The sequence below is a fragment of the Silene latifolia genome, chromosome X, assembly GCF_048544455.1.
Source record: "Silene latifolia isolate original U9 population chromosome X, ASM4854445v1, whole genome shotgun sequence".
NCBI classification, from domain to species: Eukaryota; Viridiplantae; Streptophyta; class Magnoliopsida; order Caryophyllales; family Caryophyllaceae; genus Silene; species Silene latifolia.
Genome location: NC_133537.1, coordinates 5,711,511 through 5,735,567, shown reverse-complemented (window position 1 = coordinate 5,735,567; position 24,057 = coordinate 5,711,511). Strand labels below are relative to the sequence as shown.

The window sequence follows — 24,057 nt, the reverse complement described above, 5'->3', positions numbered from 1 at the left end:
AAGTCGCTACAAAAATACACGCAATTGAGACCATTTTTTTTCTTTGCGACTGTCTCTATAAAAGGGTCTAAACGCAATCAAAATTTCATTCGGGTTATACAATATAGATCTGTCTGTGAAAGATTGGATCAACATTTATCAAGGTTGTACCATTACAGACCCGAGGTTCTTTTTTTGAGTGATGTAATTAGAATAAAAGCAAAATAAAGCATAATGTTTTCGTCATGGCTTGAAAAAACTTTAATTTCGGCATTCAATATCAATAACCTTGGGTGAATGTGCAGATGTCTCAATTCGAAATCAAAAATCAAGTTTGAATTACATAACTTTTTTTTACAATAGGCAAAAGTGATTTTATAGGTCAATGGCTCTTTGTTCTAGCTTATGAGCCATTTTATTAAGATTCCTAGAGATAAAACAGAAAGAAATCAATGAAATAAATAGTATAAATAAAGGATGTCAGCAACAAGGACTATAGTGTTAAGACTTGGCTTGGCAAGGTCCAGTATTTGAGCGAGAACCTGCAAACAATCAGAGAATAGATCACGACATGAAGTATTTTTCTCCTTAAAAGCCCAGAAAAGCTACAATACAACATCATTCAAATGAACCAAGCCAAGACTTCTAGTGTCCATGACAACAATCAAATTTGGCAAGTCAATTTATGAGTTTCTATAGTTAACAGAATTAGAAGAATTTGCCAAGCTATTTACCACACTGCCAGTTCAATTGACCTAATACGTATCAATCCATCACTCCCCTCTCCCTTTTACGAGAGGGCACATTATAAAAGAGTTCTAAACAAATAAAAACCGCTCATTCAAGCGCGATCACCCTAAACTGCAGTTACAAAGAGGTTGAACTATAGAACATTTGATAAAGATGAACTAACCAATATTCAAAAAGCTCATCTATTATAAGGACTAATTAGCTCTCTTTAATCCTAATCTAAGGAAAACAGATATCGGCTTAATAATTTTCGGCTGAAAAGAATTATCAGAGTTGTTGGAAACAAGACAACAGCTCAAGGTTAGGCATAATAAAATACATAACCTTTGTAAATTAACACCAGCTCATGTGATCATGAGGAAAAACAGAATAAACCCTTACACCTCCTTCTCCCCTCACCCTCAGGTCAAAAGAAGGCAAAAAATGACCTGCAAACATCAGTACACACCAATAACAACATAAACCCAAAATGATTTAGTTAGGAACAGAAATCAAACTTCACAACCCTGTTTTTGAACTACGTAGAAAGTACTATGCTCGTAAGTTCAAGGTTCTGTTTGAATCTCTTTCAGTAAGAAACTAAACGACACTGAAAACATTGTTAATAACTAATATCACTGGTATAAGCCTGTGTTTTTCCACCCAACAAATCCCTCAAAATCCCTGTCAATTTGGTATCCCTAAAACTCGTGCAACACTCAAATCACATCAAAACAGTTTGATAAGAACATGAAAACATCTAAATAGCCAGGATAATGTAACCCGCACCTATATGGAACATGACCCGAGTGTTAAAACCATATCATTGATGCAACGACCGAGTGTTTAGTAATCTTTAATTAATTTCTCCTGCTTCTCTTGCACGGCCTTGTCCAAAAATACGTTTACATACTTTTAGATTCTATTTAGATTGTATATGTGTATAGCAGCTGAATAATACACGTTTAAGATTCTAATTCTCAATAAATGCCATGAAAAAACACATCGTGATATCAAACATGTAGTCGAGCAGATAATTTACTACAATACCATTATTATAGTCCAAAACCGTGATCCACGTTTTCTGAACCAGCATGACAAGAAGAAAAAGCTTCCCCATAATCATATCCTGATATATTATGCCATTCTTTAGTAAACATCATCCTTAATTCATTTATTTAAGTTTTAGACATACTCATTGTTTAAAAAGGTTTATTTCTCATAGCAAATTTTTACTTTGAGCTCACCACCATCTCTTAGCAAGTTTTCAAGTCCAATACCTAAAATTCATGTCATGTGAAGAAACAAATGGTGATATTCAGCATCTATACGGCTAACAATATCGACTTTGAGCATGTAAGGCTTCTCTTGTACGGTTAAAAGTCGAGACTTGTGAAAAGCTACTAAACACCAATTGAAGGGTCACGATTAAAACCGACATCTAGATATCTCCAAGTTTGAAGGGCTATCACCTTAAATATTAGTCATTGTCAGCGTCCCCTTTCAATATGAATGCATTATAGTTGAAAAAGATGAAATAGAAAAAACAAATGAGAATCAACACAGCTCTAATAAAGCTTCAAATATTAGGCTAAAAAATGAGCAATTAAATCAGGAAAAAGGGTGCCTTGACAACAGCAAAATGCTGGGTTTTAGCAAATGAGAAACTATTGTTCTATATCTCTCCCAATTACGGTCTCAAATAGAATGAATCCAAAAATATGGCCCAGGACATCTACTGCAAGAATAGCTTGAGTTGAAGCACATACAGAAGTAAGATATGGATGTTTAAAATTGGAACCATCTTCTTCTCCAACTTCTTCACTTGATTAACTGACCTATCAGAGGCCTGATTCAAACAAATAGAGTCGGTGAGTAAGCCATTAGTAGATGCCCAGAATGACTAATTTGCGACACCAAAAGGTAATTATCGTCTCTCTCCATAATTAAGAAGACCCAATGTAAGCAATGTTCCTCATTCTTAAGATAACCTATTTAACACCCTAATCCAATTTGTCCTCCGCTTCAAAGAATGCTCCTTAACCACCTACTCGACATCATCTTAAACTAACTTTGATTCACTCAGTAGAATTTTCCTTAATCCTGCAGTAGCTAAAACAAAAATAACACAAATTCATAGGAAAAATGATGACCCTATTATACCGAACTCGTGTAACATAGCCCCAAAAATAAACAAGCTATGAAAAAGGCGAAAAACAAGCAACATTTCACTTTTTTATGAAATTTGAACCACCCCACTACTTAAAGTTTCGACTTTGATAGGGACTTTGGTCCCATAATCATATAAATGACATTAACATTATTGTCAAAGATCAGCAATTTGTCACGAGATTTGAGACAGAAACACTACTGCAATAACTAAACAAACCCTCAAAAAATTGGGAAGAATCTATGTCACTGGCTAGTCACCAAACACCTCTAAGTATCCAGATTCATACATGATGCAGATACCATACAGCTAACTTAGTTGAAATTTGTATTAGCATGACGTGTACAATGACCTCTATTGATAAACACAATCACTCAAACACCCTACCTTTATACTCGTTCATGCAATTCTATATCAAATGCTCGAAGCCTCTAACCAATCAACAAATTTGAGATAAGCTTAAGCTCAATAAACAATTATTAGTCCAAAAGCAACCATACAAATCATCTACTCCTTCCATCACTATTATTGTCCTGCACCTCCCAAAATTTATAGAAGAAAGACAACAACTTTCTTATTTCAAGAAGCTTTGGTCAATAAAAGAGTACCTGGGTACAAAATGGTGAGGGAGACAGAACCAAAGGAGACGCTGCCACAGCCTGGTGAGCGATTAGTTGAAATTATTGCAGCCGTTAACAACTGTGCCACCATCATATTTCTTAGTCCGTCTATTAACATTAAAACCAGCAAATCTTTTTAAAGAGTTTTATATTAAGTAATTACCTCACTGGTTCCGACAATCTAGCCATTATCTGTCCCAGGCAGAATACAGCGAAATTTTAAACGGACAAGCAAGCAATCTACATGCAGCTTCTCCTTGTAGCCTTGACCTGAGCACAACCAAAACCTGAATTCGCAGGTAAATTAGCAGTTTAGCACTGTATTGCATCATTATGGCGCTTAAACAACACTTTACGCGCTTTACAATGCAACGCGTCATTAAATAGAATTCTCAGGCTAAACTATCCAAAACACCAGCGCAGTTCAATCACTACCAAGTCCAACACTACTCCAGACTAATACAAAGTAAAGCGATCACCAAAAAGTGGCAAAAACTATCCAATCAACAATTCTTTAAGATTTTACATCTTTTTACTGGATTTTCTCATTTGATGTTCAACCCATAAGGATATGAAAGCATAAAGAGCACCGACAACTGAGACGTTCACCCTCTGAGCTCACTATTGTAAGTTTCTTATCAACATAATGAATATATATTTCCAGAACATCAAAGTCTTTCTCCTTACCTTTCAAAGAGTTTTCGAGATAGTTTCAAAAAATATGAATTGGGGATTTGGGTTTCTGTTTTTTCAATAAACTAAAATTAGGGTACATTTAAAACAGTCAAATAACACTCAGTTATATGACAAGGAAACATTTAAAGCAATAAAATCAAACAGACACCGTCATTATCCGATATATTACATGAAATTAAACAAAGCAAACGATAAATTACCTCATCATCTTGTTTGTGTACGCCACCTTTGCAGAAATCCTATTGTTGTTGTTGTTGTTGTTGTTGTTGTTGTTGTTGTTGTTGTTGTTGTTGTTGTTCCTTTTCTTCCCGATCTTCCACTCTTAATAGTAACCTAATACGATGAAATCAAACATAAACCCTAATTTAAAAATCATCATCAAATTCATACAAAGCAACAAACTAATAAAATTAGGAGATAAACCAGTAAAAAGGAAACCTACTTTTAGATTGACAAAAAAATCGAATGGAATCAAGGAAAAGGAGAAATGTAATTAAGTGAACAAACCTGAAAGACCGAAATTGGAATGAATTCTACTCAGGTTGTCCTCAAAGTATAAGGTCGTTCCAGATACAACATCATAACCAATGAAAACAAAATCATACCCGAATTACATACTGAGTATTATATACTATACCTAAAAAAATCCGGATTCATAAAGGGGAAAATGCAACAAATGCATAGAAAAAGAAAGGAGAAGTTAAAATTGACCTCACCAAACTTAAATCGAAAAGGATTCATGTGAAATCGTTGAAGCCCATGTACTTTCCAAAAGCAAATCAATAATAACATAAACAAAAATCCTAACCTGCAAATTTATTAGAATGCATAAAAACCCACAATTAGTCACAAATGAGTTCATCGACATAGATCATTCAAAATCAAACCATTATAATTGTCTTCATTTTAAGAAATGAGTTTCTCGCAGAAGTGTGACCTGATGAACCCGCCAGCGCCGATCAACGATATCGTCTTCATTTTAATCGGATTACCGGCAACCTCTACTCGGATCACCATAGATGAGATTAGTTTAAGGTGAAGAAGGAGGCTTGATTAATAAAGGAGAGAGGTAGAGAGGAAAGGAGAAGTGGAGACTGGAGAGGGAGAGAGAGAGAGAGGGTATGGGAGAGGAGTGTAATTGTATTAGCCAATTAGGTAATTGAAACGATGTGTTTGGAGAGTAGAATTGCCAAAGTTATGCGTCTAGTTACTGTTCATTATGAACAGCAAGTTTCCTTACTCACATTTTAGTAAGGGGTATAGATGTACAAAATATCCTAACCATAATATGATTATAATATGATGATATTATAATAATTAAATAATCTTAATAGTACGTAATGAGTTACAACTTACAATTTATACAACTGATTATTATCCATATTGCACCTAATAACGATGACATATTTACGAGTAATAACAAGACTAGTAAATTAAATGGTCTATATTTTTTTTTTCGGGATATTACAGCACGCCACGTGTAAAGGTAAGTCAAAGATTCTTTTTTTTTGTTTGGAGGGAAACTAGCTTTTGAACCCGTGCCCGCACGGGCAATCTTCAAAATTGTATTATAAGTAACATCAAATTAGTTATGAACAATTATGACATAGTCTAAACCAACCCGTTTTATCAAGGTCTGAACCCGTACAACTTAATACCCAACCCATAGCTCGAAACAGCTCAAAGTCGCAAAGATGTACCTGAAACTAATCGACATTCCAGACTAAATATTTATTTGAAATACTCACTAACCATGTACCTGAAATTATTTCACTTTATATATTATGAGATGAAATAAAATTCTGTATTTTTGTTGGAGTTAAAGAGTACCCCCTCTATTTATTTCATTTTCATACATGCGAGTAGTATTTTAAATATATGCGCTAAATTCTGTATTTTTGTTGGAGTTAAAAAGTACCCCCTTTGTTAATTAAATATATGCGAGTAGTATTTTAATCAAACATATACAAAAATGAAATAAATAGATGAATTAGTAGTTGATAAATAATTCACTTTTCAGACGATCCATTTATTTCATCTTATTGGTGATGAATAGATGTGTTACATTTCCACATATATTTTTCGAAAATTTAATACTAATGGCCAATTTTCTTTGTTTAAGAGCATTTTGTGATATGATTTTTTGAACTCGAATTTTTATTATCATAGGACAACGATAAAATATGTATTAGATTTAATTCGTGGAATATCATGATTCTAACACCTGATTGACTGATTCTACTTATATGATGTTAACTATTCTATCGATCCAACATTGCTACCCGCATAATCTATTAAATCAGGCCAATTATTGTTTTGGGAGGACTATTTTCATCTGAAATTAAGAAAGGCCAAATGTCACCATTTTGTGATACACGGTAAATAATTCCTGATAGGAGTAATATATACCGTTAGTTTTCTCATTATAAAGTGACAACTTTAGGTAATTTTATCATTAAATGGTCAATTTCTATTAATATTGACATTTTTTTGTCTTAACGAACACCTACTCATTAAATCGGCTATCTCCAAGTTATAAAATTTTATCATTAAATAGTCAATTTCTATTAATATTGACAACTTTAGTTATACAATTTTATCATTATTTTTTTTTTTGCCTCACCTTCAACGATCATCATCTATGAGAAGAAGTTAACAAACCATGTCCCGATGCTATCTCCAAGTTCGCTTTGCGCGACTCAAGTTCCAATGATGGTGTTTTTAGCTGGGATATTGTCTCCACTTTTGTGTTTTTATCTTTGTATAATTCGGATCTTGCCCACGTCTGTACTCCTTTATCCTCGAACCTCCCCCCTCGTCCCCAGATTGAGGCTTCTCTTCGTCTTTTTAATATAATCGTTCATCTTTCCAAACAAAAAAAAAAGATATAGTTGCAAGCTGTCCAAAGCTTTGTTCACTTCACATTATACTCCCTCCGTTCCAGTTATATGTTTACACTTACTTTATTTCCCCCTCACAAAATATTGATAATAAAATGTTTATGAGATGCATGTAGTAGACAATATTAATATACTGCCTTAAAAAATAAATTGTGGTATTATCCAATAGAAGAAACAATAGGTCATGGTATAGACGGGTGGGTGGAATGCGACAGACGGGTAAAGACCTCTAATAAAATGGGTAGGGAGGATAAGATGGGGGCACCCCATGTGCTTCCCACTTTATGGTAAATGAGTATTTTGTGAGGGGAAGTGGTATCCGTCTATACGTATAGACGGATAGTGTCCGTCTATAATGAGAATTTGTGTAGAAGACAATTAGTCTCACTATAGACGGATATATCCGTTTATGCTTAAAGTGGTGATATTTTTGGGTCCACCATGTAACTTGTTGCTTGTCTTATGATTAAAGTAAATGGATATTTGGTCTGTCTATAATTATAAAGAATATCTCCCATCTATAATGAGAATTTGTGTTACTTCATACCAATCGAAATCCACACGTCTTTTATGGAGTTCAATTTATTAAAATAGATAGTTACTGAAAAACCAAATCATTCTTCCCTAATCTTCCTCTTTCCTTGCGCTTCATATTTTGAAGAATTTGATTTTACGGGCAATTGAATAAGAAGACTCAAAACTTTCTTCTTCACTGATCCTTTGTAATGTACATCATATACTCACTGAACATAGACGTGCAAAAATCAAAGTGAATATATATATATATATATATGTTGTTAGTAGAAAATAAAATGTACTCCCTTCGTCCCATTTGTTCGTTTACCTTTGATTACAAAATCTTTCACAAAGAATAAAAAAAGGTAAACAATGATTGGGAATTTGGGACGGAGGAAATTGAGGAAATATTAACGTACAAATTCTCTAAAAACCCCTATGAGGCTGATAGCAAGTATTAAGAGAAAATAATGACCTTGCGACATTAGTATAGAAAGGTATCATTGTGAAAAAACTTATCAAGCAATGTATATAGTAATAAAGATCTTCATCTTCCACATTAAAGCCAAAATTTTATAAAATCTCATAAAATTAAATAATAATAATAATAATAATAATAATAATAATAAGTTAAAAAAACTAACCGGGTTTTCATCTTATTTGATCGAGTGGTTTTCATTTTACTCCATGTGCCATAAATGTTTACATATCTTACTCCTACCATGTAATTTGAATATCTTGGGTGTTCACGAAAGACTTTGGTAAAAGATTATGGGTGGTATGCGTTAAAATGGTGGCATTTGTTATGAAGCATAATTTGATATGTATTCTGTTGATTTGGCCGGGATTCTAGACGAAAATCGTTACTCCATATCATAACAAATAACAACTGGTGATCGATAATTTATAAAATATAAAGATTTGATGTATTTGACAACCGTAATATATAAACTTGCCTTTTCTTTTACGGTTGATTCTCTCAAATGAGGAAGGAAATATATATGCCTATATGGGATTATGTGTGAATGTGTGATAATTGCCCTTTTCATGCCTTCAAGTCTTAAATATATGCACGGTTGATTTGAAGCAAGTTTTCAAAGTTGACTTTTTTTTTTTATGGAATGTGTTGAATTGATTGAGGATTTTTTAAAGCAGATAATAAATCACGTGTTTAAATACGTCTAGTTTATATATAAAGCAAGTGGATAAACTCATATAAATTGAAATCGAAAATTTGACGAACTATAATTTTGCTCTTGACACGTGGCAGAAGCCATCTGTCGATGACACGTGGCAGATGGTTTCTGCTTTAATATAATATATGATATGGGAGCGACTTTTTCGGTTTTGGCGGGAGTAGTATTGGGAATAACCCCAATATTAATTAACACTTATTTTAATCTAATATCCATAATTAACAACACTTATTTTAATCTAATCTTTATAATTAACACTTTATCACTCTTATTATTTTCATTACCTAAACAACTCTAAAATTAAATACAGTAACTTATTAAAAATACAGTGATTAATATTGTAAAACTAAAATTTTCGAACCTTATTTTTTAATACTCGTTCAACATTTGATTAAATGGCGCTCGATTTTGATCTCAATAACGTGTATGAAGAAGCCGAATGTTCACGAGCAGTAGAAACAAAAAACAATGGTGAAGCAGAAGATAATGGCGATGTTGATTTAATCAGAGACTATGTCCAGTTGTATGGCGACGGTCCAGTGGATGATGATGACACCGTCGTTACTGCTGCTGAGAACGATAACATTGTTGAACCTGTTGTAGGTTTGGCTTACAAGTCATCTGAAGAACTCACAACTTTCACCCCCTCATACACATATAAGAAGGGGTTTTCATGGTACATTCGTACTAATAAACTCTTTAAAAGTACAAGGAAGACGGTGTTTCAAGAAAAGGTTCCTTTAAGAATGAATCACGGTATCATATGTATGAAAGATCTTTGTGGTCATGCTACTAAAACCACGGATGCCTGCAATGTTTACATTGAGTCCCGTTATTTCGACGATGAAGACGTAGTGAAGATAACGAAATGCCATTTAGAGCACAACCATGAGATGGATCCTAAGAAAAGCCGGTTTTTTTTGTTGGGTTTAGACATATAAATGACTACTTCAAAAAGAGGATAATTAATGATGCTGCTGGTATTTTAATATTAAATAATTACAAGTCATTGGTCTTGGAGGGGAGAGGTCATCAGAACCTTGGCTTTAAGTTTAGTGATAGTCGAAATGCCATCAATCAAGAACGAAGATGTAGCCTTATAGATAGCAATGCTAAAGAATTGAAGGCATATTTTGAGAAGATGAAAGAGGGGGATCCTAATTATTTCTATGCAATTGAGCTCGACGATTTTGGGGCTCCAATGAATGTTTTTTGGTGTGATTCACACTGCCGAGCTATGTTTAAAGCGTACGGCGACGCTGTGACGTATGATACAACTTTCTTGACGAGTATGTAAGATGTTATATCTCAATTTATCTGTGTTAAAATGTTATTTTGATTATTCGTATTTGTTTGTTTGGTTATGTAAGAATAAAAGTGTTTTCGTATGGAGTCTATATGTTTTTGTGTTAATGTTTTACCCTGCTTCAAGAATTTATAAAATTAAAATTAAAATTAAAATTAAAATTAAAATTAAAATTAAATTAAAACTACCAATTTAATTATACTATATCATTATTCTGATTAGTGTTTTTATTTGTTTGGTTATGTAAGTTTAAGTTTTGTTTCGTAGGATAACTGTATACCGTTTTTGTATGCTTTTTACTTTAGTTGATTGGTATTACGAAGTACTATATATTTACCAACTTAATTGTAGTATATCATTAATCTGATAGAATAAATCATGGTGTTACAGGTATCACATGTGTTTTTCCCCTTTCATAGGGGTGAATCAAGCTATTTTTCCAAAAAAATATAAAATTCCAAAAAATCTATTTGATTTAAGGCATATATGTAATATATTTATATAAATATATAAGTCTTTTAAAATTGCATGCCTAAATATAAAAGTAATTCTGTTAGTAGTGAATTTTTTTTGTAGTAATATAGTATATAGTAATATGATAGTAATTACTCATTTGAATAGTCAAAGTAACAATGTTAACAACGAAGGGGAGTAGTGAAAGTAATATAAGTAACAAAGGGAGTAGTGAAGTTACAATATTAATGCGGCTGTAGTGAAAGTAACAATAATTACGACGGGGCTAATGAATGTAACAGTAGTAATAACGAATGTAATAAAAGTCACAATACTAACAATAAATAAAGTACATATGAACACTTAGCTAACCAATCGATTTAAATAAAATATTAATAGCGAGAATAGTAAATTTGTCTCGTAATTTATTTCATCTTAATTTTATGATACGTCACAGAAAAATATACATTATTAATGATAAATTTATGGGTTATGCAACTTTAAAGTAGTTTTATTTAATTGAAATAAATTTCAGTGCTAAATAGAGGTACCCGGGGCAAGACCTATTATTATTATTATTATTATTATTATTATTATTATTATTATTATTATTATTATTATTATTATTATTATTATTTATAATATTTATATTATTATAATATTTTTCTTATCATATTTATTTTTAAATTAATATTATTAATATATTTATTATTATATTATATTATTATTAATAATGTTGTTATTTTTATTATTATTATTGTTATGATCATATTATATTATTATTATATATATCATTATTGTTAATATTATTACAATCTTTTTATTATTATTTTAGTTGATTCGATTCGATTCGATTTTGATAACTTGATTCAAAAAACGTGGCTACTACTTAACTGTCGGAAAATAAAAATATTGAAGTTGGGTCAATAGTATAGATTTGGTCTGATCAGCCGGCCCAATCGTAGTTGGACTCACTAGCCACTTAACATCTCCAGAGATAAAGATCGGATTCGGGTCGGATATATAAAAAATCGGAAAAGACGAGTTTGACTCTCAGCTCCGATTCAACAAAATCGCCACTCCTTCACCAACCAAAAATCGAACAATATTTACGCGGAGAAACCACTGAGCAAATTACGGTAATCAACTTCTCTATTTACTGTTAGGTTGGATTATCTAATCTCTTATTAATTTTTTTTAATTATGTTTATGATCTGATCTCTTTGTGTAATAATTTTGTATCATGAATTGTGATTACTCTATATTTTCATCATAATCATAGTTGATTGCTTAATTATATTATATACTGTTGATTGATTTTTTGATTGTATGACAAAATTGTCGCCAATTAGTCTTATGTAAGGCGGTTTTACGCTCATATTGCGAGAATTGAGAAACGGGTTCCAACTACCTTGAATATCGCCCATGGATGTTGTCAAAAAGAATAGAAAAAGTAAACAAATGATTGAGACGGAGAAAGTAGTTACCAAAAAATAAAAGCTGTTTTACATTATACTCTGCCGTCCCAATTATTTGTTTACTTTTGATTAAAAGGCGGTCTTATAGTGAAATAGAAAGCATAGTTTACTGCATTGGATGAGAGAAATGATGGCGAATTTTTGTTATGTTGTTGATTGTTTGTTGGTCTGACAGGAAGATCTTTGTCTACAATATCTGATTGGATAAAGTTGTGTGTTTGTTGGATGGAAGACGATAAAGACAACGACTTTACGTTCTGCCAGGTAAGTTGGAATCCGGAGCTTCTGTTTTTATGAATCGGAATTTCGACAGGCAGCTTGATGCTTAACTGGAGGACTTTTTTTTTTGCTTCCTGTATGCAGGTTAGTGCTCCGGTTGACGACAGTAAGGGTAATGAACAAACTGTTGTTCCAGACATTGCTAACATCTCTATAAAAGAGGAATCCTCTAGTAGCCACAGTGAGAAGCAAAATGGTGTATGGAATAACGGTCTCTCCGGTAGCAAGACTGTGGTGAAGGAGGAGAAGGTTGGATCTTTATCGTTCAATGTAATCAGTGCGGAGCCCCAAAATCAATCAACTGAAGCACCAAGACAAGCACCCGTGGATGGTCCTGCAAGTTCAGTGAAGAAGAAACCTGTTGTTCGAGCTAAGGTTCCTTTTGAGAAGGGTTATAGCCAAATGGATTGGCTCAAGCTTACTCGCACACATCCTGACCTTGCAGGTGCACTCAAATTTTAGATTTTGAACCCCCTGATGATTTTTCTGATTTTTTTTTTTTTTGTTATATGTGAACTAAACACTTTTTTTGCGACCTAGTGTGTGACTTACGATTCACTTCCTCCGCCCCTTCTGAAACAGTCGCAGAGGGGTAGAAATATGTCTTAAAGTATCAAATCTGCTCAAAAACTTGTGAGACGGCATTATGTTGTGTTTCTCATTTAATTTAGTATAAACAGCTTGGTTATATGGACTTATATCAGTACCATCGTCTCACAAATGACTCACTGTAAGATTGGAATAATGTGGTATGCATACAACCAAGTCATTAATGTTGTATTTCTCATTTAATTTAGTAAATGGCGTGGTGTATCCGTACCATCGTCTCAAAAAAGAGACACCGTAAAATAGGAATATTGACACATTGACATGTCAACCACACTGTATTTAGAGTTGTGAGTTGATTATTGTGAACATAAGTTATTCTGAAAATGGTGTTAAATCATGAATTCATGGCTAATAATGCCCTTCAGTTTGCGACGTATCATGAGATTCATGACTGTTCTCTCACTTCCTTCTTTTGACGGTTGTTAATTAGGCCTGAAAGGTCAATCAAACCGGAGGCTTATACCAAAGAGTGAAGTAAAACAACATCAAACTGAAGGCTCGATGTGGACAATTTTTAAAGGACATGTGTATAACATTTATCCATATATGAAATTCCATCCGGGAGGTAAAGACATCCTTTTCTTATGCTCTATTTCTAAGTATTCCCCTTGCTAAACGTTCGTGATTTATTACATACTCTCTGATGACTTATAACATGTTTGGCCATGATTGGTTTGCTTGTGCATGAATGATCAATACTCAGTTTTTATCATCACTCATTTTACGTCATCTACACAAGAGTGTGAAGGGTAAGAATCATATGATTAGTAATATAAGAATTAGCTTCAAATTTGCACTCTCTCTCATTGTTATTAAAATAAATGCTAGAAGAAAGGATTGTGGAGCTTCCAAAAATTATGAAGAATGGTATCTAGTTTATAGAGAAGTGAGGAAGTGAGGTGGGTTCATAATGACGACAAGGTTTTTCGGTTGTGTGTCTCAGTAAAATTTAGTCTCCTTGAAGTACAAATATAACATTACCTTAATGGCTTAATTAGTATCTCGAAGGCCCATGCCTATTACAGTCCCTTACTCCCTTGTGTGTTAAAACTTAAAACACAGAGTGGGCTTGCATGATGAAGTTTGTGTCAAGCAACTACCGCTGCGCATACAGTTTAGTGAGTCGGTTCACTTTACAAGGATAGTGGGAACAATAGACAAGAGGAGTCGATTTATGTGTCTTTTAACATTTACTTTCGCCGATCATCAAACTTGAGAGGAGGGATAAACCTTGTTCATAAATGACTTATTAGCTTCAGTGGGGTTTAGTTTGATGAGTTTGTTCATATTTCCAACTATTTGATGTCGGACGAAAATTCAATCTTTGTAGTTCTTTAGATTTTGTCTCGTATTTTTGCACTGACAGTTGTTTTGTTTCCAGGTGAAGATATGCTAATGAAAGCTGTGGGAAAAGACTGCACATCCTTATTCAGTATCCTTCGGCACTATAATTTCACATTGTTATAAAGTTATAAACCGTCTGTCGAATAATCTCAGCACTGTCCTTCAAACTTTTCTTTTTGTCCCTGCTTAAAGTGGTGGTTGCAAGCCGTGATAAAGATGCAGTGATGCAGCAGTCAAATGAATTGAGAACGTACATAGTACATGAAAAGTTATAATCACGTTAACATTCGTAATTTGTGAGAACTGATGACTTGTTTTTGGTTAAATTATAGTGGCCGAGTCAATACTGTGCGGAGTATAAGTAATTTGTTTTTTGCTCTGCAAATTAGATTGTTCAGTTATGCTACATTTGAGTACCATTATGTAAATTAGCCAGTCCTTAACTGTTGGTTCAGATAAATACCATGCTTGGGTGAATGCAGAATTCTTACTGGAGAAATGCCTGGTGGGTGTCTTGGACGAGAGCAGCGAAAAGAAATGATTATGTTTGCTCAAGCATCTCTAAAGCTGCTGAAATCGAATGCCCAATTGGTACATCACAGTGTAAGCTAAAATGGTCTGTAAAATCACAATTTGGGTCAAACTGAGCATATATTCTTTGTATTGGATATGTGGCAATCTGTTGTATTTCTTGTAATAATGTTAGATACCTTGATTATTATGCAAATGAAAGGAGGTTTTAGTTTTTTATCTTCCGAATTGTGATCCGCAAAAATGAGACATGCCACAGAGAAATAACGAACAAACAACGGGAATTAAACTTTTAAACTCGAATTTTGTTGATCTGAAAATATCCATTGCATTACAGCAGATGCAGTTGGAAAAACATTCAACTAATGCTAATTCTCAGTGTGACTTCCGCGAGTCGATGCCACAAATGCTAGTCTAGGAAAGATAAGGGTAACAAACATACTAAAACTCTCATACTAGTGTTGAGGTTTACATCAATGTGAGAAAAACACAGATCTAATAAGTAGGGAAGACCTTGACTTCATCAAGAATCGGGCCGCAAAGGATTCCATATTCATCACTCTTGCTATGATAGTAGGAGCTATAGAAAGTGATCCTAGTTTCACTAGAGATGGCCTTGAATTTCATGCTGACCGTGGTGAACCTGCCTAATCCCTGAGACTCGAAGGGAGCTTTGAGGGTGTCTTTGCCGGCAAAGGCTTCCACCATCATAGACCCCTTGCATCCGTTCTTTGCGTCTCCTATAGTGAAAGTGAGGTTGTACATCCTGTCGGGGACAGTACGTACAATCTGAGCAATGGCGCTCTCTCTCCCTGCTACAAGCTCAACGGCTGAACGACCATACGGCACATTGAAGTGCTTCTTGTCTAAGAACTTGACGGCCTTGTTGGATTCGATAATCCATCCTGGTAGCGGCGAGGTAATGTCTTCCTGTCTTGGAGGGAGCAGGATTCCGTGAGAGATGTTGAGAAACCGGTAAGGCCCCTCCTCAAACCCATTATTCCTCACTAGGTTACCTGCAAACACATCAATTTTTATTTTTAATTTATTATTTATTACCAGATATGGACTTAACCAGCTGACATCATCATCAAGTGCAGGCCGAGACTCGGAGTACAAAGTACAAACCTGGTGAAGGATAAGTAGGCAATAACTCCTTGAGAGCGACAGCATCAATAAGAGGGCCGCAAGCAGGATCCTCTTGCAAGCCAGGGTTGTGGAAACTGATCTTAGCAGTTGCAGAAGTGGCCTTGAAACCCCAGCCATAAGTATCTCCACCATCGCTACTATACAGCGTCTGAATGGGCAAGTCGCTCTGGAAAGGAGGGACACTGACCCTCAACACCTCATCTTGAGCACAGGTCCTTGTGGCCCCGAAAGTCAGTGCATAAAACGCCCCTTGTTTCACAGGCACGGTCTGAGAGATGGATGCCTCGTTGCCAAGTCTGACAGCATGCACTCCATGGGCCACAGGAAAGAACATTCCGTCTGGTTGGGGTCCGCCATGGATGTATTCAACAAGCCCTTTGATTTCCCAGTTTGGCAGAGAGTTCCCTAGGATTTTCGTCTTCTTCAATTGCTTCGGAGGGATTTCAAAGTTCCCATTTGGGATTAGCCCTGCAACACATTAAACGGAACAACAGTTAACCATCGCCATTTCACCTTCAGTTTCAGCTCCGTTTACCTTAGTAACGATTACTCTATTCCATTCCAACCCGAATCTTGTCCTATAGCCAACCTGTAGAGTACTATCCCTCACATGAATTTCCAGATCTGGGAAGGGTATATTTGGATTGAAAGATTTGGAGAGAAGGGAAAGGGAGGGAAAGTAAGGGATTTGAAATTCCTTGTTTGGACAGCAAACGAGGGTGAACGGAAATGGAGGGGACAGATTTGGAGGGATCCAATTTCCCTCCTCCAAGCCTAATCAAAATCTCTCCTCAATAGTCAACATTTGGAGGGAAATTATATCCAAACACCCACATTCCATTCCCCCTCCGTTTCCCTTCTCTCCCTTTCCCTTCCCTCCTTCCCCCCTCCCCTTCCTTTCCCTTCACTTTTGCTATCCAAACAGAATACATGAAAACAGAAAACTACACATACATTATTTTTTACAGGAGTAGATCCATTGCATTTGAACATTCAAGTATCCCAACTAATAGTCAGTCAGTCAGTCAGTCAGTCATTCTTACTTTATTTAGACTTAGGAAAAATACATAAAAACAGCTAAAATAAAATCATACTATAAACAGAAAGACCATGTTAGGGTGCCACTAGTTGGTATCGACTGGTGGCGCAATCTCATTTTCCTAAACAGAAACATATAACAAGTGAGAAAATGAAGTGAAATAAGAGAAAGATGTTAGATATACCTCCCCTATGTTTAGGAAGTTCAGCAGCAGCAGAAACAGTAAGTAAAACAGTTAAACTGAGGAAGCTGAGTAGTGTGAAGAAGGGTATTGCTGCCATTGTTGGTAGGGATAGATATTTGGGGTAAGAGAGAGTGTGAGATTTAAGGGTTCACTTAACAAACTACTTCTATATATAGGAAGAATAAATAACTACATAAATAAAGAAGATTGGACCGAATGAAGGATGAATTGAATTTGATTCAAGTTTGTGTCTGTTTCTTGCGTGATTTTCGAAACCGACTTCTTTCTCCTTAATTTATGGCCAACTCTCCTTGTTCTTATTACCGTCACTAAGGAATACGGTCTTACAATAAATTTATTATGGAATACTCCCTCTATTTTTTTATATATGACTTTCTCACATTTCGAGACACTCTCTTCTCTTTTCAATATCTCTTAAAATATAAGGCTAAATATTATGATATATATACTCATATGAAAGAGTTTTTCGTAAGGAATTTAATGGTACCATTTTTATATTTTTTGAACAAATATATTTTTGTAAATATTAAAGTCAAAGACTTACCTCGTAAATACAAAACGACATATATAAAAAAGTGGAGGGAGTATAAGACTATTCAATATTTTGATGTAAAAATGTAATAAAATGTGTGTATAAATAAATGATTTGAGGCAAAAAAAACTTAATAAATTACTATGTAAGGATAATTAACAATAAAAAGGGTCGCGAAAAAGATTGGGTTTTCAATAAACTTAGTAAGAAACTGTTACTCTAAGTGGGCGTAAGTGAGTGCGTTTGTTTTTGGTGTCCAAGATACATGATGTTATTACATGAACAATTGACCATGTACCCCGTATTGAGCTAAGCCCCCATGTGACTTATTATTACAAGGATATAATGAGGTCTTTAATTCTGTTATCCCTCAATTTACTAACGGTTTTACTAGCGCTCAACGGTTTTAGATATTAAAGTGTACACTAATTATAAGTATAGTGCATTAATTCAAAAAAAAAAAAAAGTCATGAAATAGATGCTTAGACATACGGTTAGGGTAAATTGAAGAACGGCTTTTCATTCTAACTTATACATTTTTTTTATCCAATGAAGCGTGCACTTAGTCGCATTACAATAGAAGGGAGGGGAAAATCGAATCTGTGATCTATTGTCCACAATATCTCCGTCTTAACCACTACAGTAAAACATCTTCGGTTCTAACTTGTACGTTAATAAGCTGAATATAGAAAGATGCATTTTCAAGGAAATGCAAATATAAAATTACTTTTACCATAATTAGTGAGAATATCTTGTGAATTTTTCCATATGCGGCATATTAAGGTGTGCACTTAGGACACACGTTAGAAAAACTGAAAAATGAAATCAACTATGAATTGATAGTTGAATTTGACAATAATACGCTTGCTAATTTACGATGAGCAATTTCGCATGAGAGTAATATATGTTGACTCACAATTTATTCACTTATAAAAAAAGGTGTTTGATCTTATATACGTAGTTTACAGACTAATAGACTATTATAAATACTCGATGTTTTATCGAGCGGCTGCCTGCCAATAGCAGAGATGGAATGGGTTGTACCTACGGCCCATCATGCATGGAGGAGATTAGGAGAAAATGACACGGCTCGAGCATTAGAAGGTGAGTTTCATATTGTGGCGTACCGCTGAATTAGAAATGGAGGCGCAGACACAACCCACAGATCATGGCGTGCTATGTTGTATTGTACCGTGTTTGCCCCTCTTCAACCTTATTTCTTAGTATTTATGTATTTTGGGTGTGTCCAAACGTGTCGTATTCAACTGCTGTTGTGTTATGCATAGATTAGGCAGCCTTTTTTTTTTTTGTCAAACTTCACCCTAGGCACTTTTCATGGCGTGCCGTACCGTGCTGGGCTGTCCATATCCCGTATATAATGCTAAATGGGCCATGAGCCATGTTGGGAGATGGTAGCCCAACGACTTACGTGCCCATTTCCATCTCTTGTTAGTTGTAACCCATGTTTTTATTGGGCTAGAACGCAGAAATATCTTAGTCCAAAGCCTGCCTTTTGTTGCTCATTTTACTCATTATCCAAAATCATAAAACGCCAGCTAGGATAAAATAAATAAAAAAAGGAGACAGATGTCAAGCTGGTATTGGCTAGAATACATAAAGGAAGGATAAGACTTGTGATCACCAAACATTTCACGTTGAAAATTATCAAGTAATCCTTCAGTTGCACAATAACCTGAAACTACTGAACTGAACAAAAACAGAGAAATATTATTCAAGGCAATGGCATCAGTCATAATGGCAGCTTTGTTTATCGGTGGCACGACCGTGTCCTCCTCCCCGGTCATTCCTCCAAGGAGGCTGGTCATCACAAACAGCATGAAGACCAGTTGCCAAAACCAGGGAGAAAAGAGCAGCAATGGGAGAAGGGAAGTTTTGTTCGCGGCCATCACCGCTACTGTCTGTTCCGTTTCTGCAGGGATAGCGCTAGCCGATGATAAGAAACCACCAAAACGCGGTTCACCTGAAGCAAAGAAAGCTTATGGCCCTGTTTGTGTTGCCAATCCTACTGCTAGGATTTGCAACAACTAATTTAATTTAATTTAATGTTTTTTATTAGTTCATGTATCTTTATTTTACTGCATTATATTGTAATTTTCTGTTACCTTTCAATTTCGACAGTTCTCATATTGTCTATAACTCTATCTATGTTCGATTCTGTTTTCGTTCTCTAACATCAAATCCGGTTTTCATCACGACAACTGGTTACTATACTACGGAACTTAACAAAAACGATATATAACTGATAACTCGATAAGTTGAGTAGTTTCAGGTTATTTGTGCTGAACTCCAACAAGGTTGCTTAATTCGATATGTATACATAACAATAACAATTGACGCGTATGCTTAACAGAATGTCGGGTATAAGAATTGACTAGCGATTCTTTTACAGAACAAGAATGAACGAAATAAATGGTCACTAAATTATCAGTAACGATTCAACAACATTCCATTTATAATTTACAATAGACTCATGACCGATTGAGACGTGTACTTCTCTACACAACCAAATAACCAAAATTAGATCGTCGGTCGCAAAATTTAAAGATTAATTTTGTTACTAGTCTCCACTTTAGGTACATACACATTTATCGTATTTTTTTTTGTGTTGATCAGGAGTATCTCTGTCGACTGCTGGGGCAATTTTCTGAAGGCAATTGAATTGGTTGACCTCTTCCAAGTTAATCGAATCTCTGACCACTTGTTTAAGAGATGAGAGCCTTACCATTCACATCAACCAACTTTGGTATCTATAAAACGTATGTTAATCAAAGGTAAATAAGTGATTGAGACGGGAAATTACAAAGGTAAGCTTTTAATCTCTGGTCGAGTCCACGGAGCACCCTGAGACTGGGCCGGCTTCATAATGCCGTGACCATAAATAAGTAATCTCTTCGTCCCGATCATTTGTTGTCCCTTTTCATTTTTGAGTGTCTCAGTCAATTGTTGTCCTTTCTATTTTAAGAATGAATTTGATGAGCAATTTGATCATTCACACTCAATTTATTCCACTTGTCATTTAGTAATTGGCTCATTCCCCTTTCCTTAATCTTTGCGCCAAAACCAAAAGATAACAATTGACCGGGACGGAGAGAGTAGTACGAAGTACGTGCGTGTTGTTAAATACAACAATGACATGAATCTAGACGTAACACAGCCTAATCTTAGCTGGTTATACCAGAACAAGGCAATCACAATTTTAGTCCCAACAATAACTCCATTGTCATTTTAGGATTAGCTTTAATTCAAAACTTGTTTTAATTAGTGAACCAGAACATGTTATTCTGTGTGCGGGCAGTTCAACTATCTATTTCAAGATATGGAAGAGTTTGATCAAATGTTTATTAGGTAAAAAGGAGTATATCTCACTATACCTTATTTATTAGGCCGATTCAGTCGTATCATACAAAAACTCGCATATATTCACTTATATTAAATGGATTCTTTATTTGTTGTTGTCATGTTTAATAATGCATGCACTTTATTCGCTCGCATATATGGTCCTGTTTGGTAAACAAATATATTGAGTCAAATTACTAAATTTTGGCCTAAATATAGACTGAACAATCAATCTATTAATTTTGCGTGTCTTGTAAACGGCATAATCTCAGAGCATATTGGTTAAAATTGTAAAAATATAATGTATATAACAGCATATTGTAACTTGTAACAACATAAGAGGCTTTGTTGAACACAAATTCTTATTGAAGATGGATACTATCCGTCACAATCTGAAGACGGTAGTCCGAAATAGACAAGTTTGAACAAACATTTATATTATTAGGTAAAAAGGAGTCTCACTACATTAGTTTTTAAGCCGATTCAATTCAATAATATAAAATAAAAACTCGTATGTACTCTTTCATATTCAATAGAATCTTTATATATTCATTTTTGGCATGTCCAATAAGTTCTTTACATGTTCTTTTTACCTAGTAGTTTGTCTAACATAATAATGTAGGGTACTTTATTCATTTGCATGCATATATCCTAGACAAAAAGGTACCAATAGTAAATGTGATAAAACCTACTGAATATGTGGGAGCGTATATATAAGATAATTAAATCTAGATTTGGCAAAATTAACATGGCTTGATTAACCCGACCCAGTACCAGAACTGAAGACCCGAGCTTAACCCGTAACCCAAATTAATCCGCTCCTTTATAACCCGATCCAAATGTTTATTGTCGCACACTGATATTATCCTTAAATAACTTAATAATACTTGACCTGACTCAATCGGATCTGACCTGAACTCTTGCAAACCCAAAATTAACCCAACCTAAATTGACCTAACTCGATCACAACCGATTGATTCGTTTGTCAGTTCTAGTTTATATCCATGTTACTTCTTAAAAGGAAATATATACTTCATAGTCGATTAATGACCTAATCATGTACTTGTCTTTAAATACTTTAATCAACCAAACTAATTAATTATTTGGCTATAAAAGAAGCTGCATGCCTCACTTCAGTCTTATATGTTGAAAGAACAACATTAAGCAATTTACAAATAATTTATATATTTAATTTCTGTTAAAAAAAAAAAAAGAGAGTATGAGGAAGAGACAAGTAGTGTTAATAAAGAGAGAAGAAGAAAGTGAAATAAGATATGGTGAGTGTCAAAAAAATCATGCTGCTAAGGTAGGAGGGTATGCTATAGATGGATGCAGAGAGTTCATGGCTACTGGAGAAGACGGGACCGATCTCGCCCTCATTTGTGCCGCCTGTGGTTGTCACCGTAGCTTCCATCGCCGCCTTATTGTGTCCGATGATGCCTGCTCCAGGACTTCCTCCTCTGAAGTCTCCTCAGTTGATGCTTCAAGCTAAGCAATGTTTGTTGGGTGTTTCTTCAAGACATGTAGCATGAGTTTTAATTTGTTTAGGTTATTATTTCTACTTGTGTTGTACTCTTATGCTTCTTTGTTTGTTGGGTGTTTAAATAAAGAAAATGGAACGATCGAGGTTGATCGAGGGGATGGATAGGCTGAAGGGAACGAATCAAAGACATTTTCTCTCGTTTTTTTTTTTTTATCATATTTCGGTTATTTAATCTAATGTGAAACTGATTTGTACTAAGATTGTGTAATATGATTCATTTAATTGGAAAATTAGTTTCCAAATAAATGTATTTTATAAAATTTAGTTTTTGGGTAAAATCTTAAAATCCCTTAGAATTATACTCTATGTACAAGTCGACATTATTTTATCTTTAAGATGTCTTATTACTCGTATTAAAATTTGCAATGCGCCAATGCCAGAGTACTTTAGAATTTAGATGTGTAGCAAATGGTTATTTCCAAATTGCTGCAAATCGTCTTGTTTGGATTAGGTCAAGTCATTATGGGTCAATTGTGAATGGGCTGCTACTGGGTCATTTTGGGTCAATTTAGGATGGGTTGTTATTGGGTATGGGTAAACCTGGTAAATGGGTTAGTCGTGTCGGTCACTTCGGGTCGAGTCATCTTCGGCTTAACAGTTATTTTGTTATCTTTGGGTCGGGCCATCTTAAGTCATGTTGTTTAGGTCATGATTTTGCCGTAAATGGGTCATTTTAGCTTTTTTGGTCATTCTATCACAATACGCTCACTTCGAGATTGGAAAGTTGGGGTTGGCTTGGGTTAACTCGGATCTATCAGTGAAGTTTGGTTCACAGTTTCCAGGTCATTTTTGGGTCACATATGTGAATGTCCACATGGATTGAAGAGGAGATAGGTTACCCCTTTATAAGTTTGGCTACTTTCTCTATATCAATTGATTTTAAACCGGAACCTTCTTAGGCTTATGAAACGGATTTTCTCTCCTCCTAAGTGTGCCTCAGGTCTGTTTGCATGATTTAACATGGTATCGTAGCTCACGGTTAGTATCCTAGGTATGATGAATTAAACTGGGCCTTTATTCGCAATCCATGGGCTTATTATGAAGTGGACTCTCTTTTCTATTCGGATGCGATCCAGACCCGTTTATATGATTTAACAATAATTCAGTTAACACGAACACGACACAAGATTTACGTACGTTAGGTTCGGGCTGAAAAATTCAAAACCCTTTTATATGTGACATGAAACGAACTCGACATGACCCGATTTATTTGACATGTCTAATTTTGGATCGGTTGGATATGGATGGGTCGACTTGAGTGGGTACATTAGATCAATCATGGTTAGGATTTGGACTGTTAAATTAGGTCAATTTGGGGCTGACATATTTGAATATTGCAATTTCATGTACTATTTCCGTCTCGATCACTAGTTATTTATTACTTTTGGTAGGAAAACAAAGAAATACATAACAACTGATTTACACC

At 34.8% G+C, this 24,057-nt stretch overlaps 3 protein-coding genes and 1 long non-coding RNA gene across 12 annotated transcripts; 2 read left to right on the top strand and 2 right to left on the bottom strand.

The window, feature by feature from the left end:
- Positions 1-229: 229 nt before the first annotated feature.
- Positions 230-5,411, bottom strand: LOC141622498 (uncharacterized). 8 transcript variants are annotated; one of them, XR_012532990.1, is made up of 9 exons: positions 5,132-5,399; positions 4,702-5,002; positions 4,395-4,527; positions 3,662-3,785; positions 3,487-3,577; positions 2,478-2,557; positions 1,498-1,596; positions 1,054-1,157; positions 230-521 (listed from the first exon to the last, which is right to left on the bottom strand). It is a non-coding gene; the product is annotated as an uncharacterized LOC141622498 (long non-coding RNA). The 8 variants fall into 8 exon arrangements; XR_012532991.1 differs by lacking the exon at positions 1,498-1,596 and adding an exon at positions 1,759-1,837 and having other exon boundaries at positions 5,132-5,398; XR_012532993.1 differs by having other exon boundaries at positions 1,054-1,596; positions 4,906-5,002; positions 5,132-5,411.
- A 6,093-nt stretch (positions 5,412-11,504) lies between these two features.
- On the top strand, positions 11,505-15,025 carry LOC141622494 (cytochrome b5 domain-containing protein RLF-like). Of its 2 annotated transcripts, none has more exons than XM_074438535.1 (6): positions 11,505-11,704; positions 12,219-12,307; positions 12,407-12,767; positions 13,362-13,496; positions 14,313-14,363; positions 14,731-15,025. In XM_074438535.1, exons 2-6 carry the CDS (start codon positions 12,269-12,271, stop codon positions 14,814-14,816), a joined length of 672 nt encoding a protein of 223 aa, XP_074294636.1. In that variant the 5' UTR covers positions 11,505-11,704; positions 12,219-12,268; the 3' UTR covers positions 14,817-15,025. The 2 variants fall into 2 exon arrangements, with proteins under 2 accessions (XP_074294636.1, XP_074294637.1); XM_074438536.1 differs by having other exon boundaries at positions 11,623-11,731.
- Positions 15,026-15,090: 65 nt separating this feature from the next.
- Positions 15,091-17,396, bottom strand: LOC141622492 (protein TEEBE). Its single transcript, XM_074438534.1, has 3 exons — positions 17,179-17,396; positions 15,935-16,423; positions 15,091-15,822 (listed from the first exon to the last, which is right to left on the bottom strand). Exons 1-3 carry the CDS (start codon positions 17,273-17,275, stop codon positions 15,302-15,304), a joined length of 1,107 nt encoding a protein of 368 aa, XP_074294635.1. The 5' UTR covers positions 17,276-17,396; the 3' UTR covers positions 15,091-15,301.
- Positions 17,397-19,471: 2,075 nt separating this feature from the next.
- On the top strand, positions 19,472-19,780 carry LOC141623334 (photosystem II 5 kDa protein, chloroplastic-like). The gene has a single exon (XM_074439446.1). The coding sequence runs from the start codon at positions 19,472-19,474 to the stop codon at positions 19,778-19,780; it is 309 nt and encodes a 102-aa protein (XP_074295547.1).
- The last annotated feature ends 4,277 nt before the right edge of the window (positions 19,781-24,057 follow it).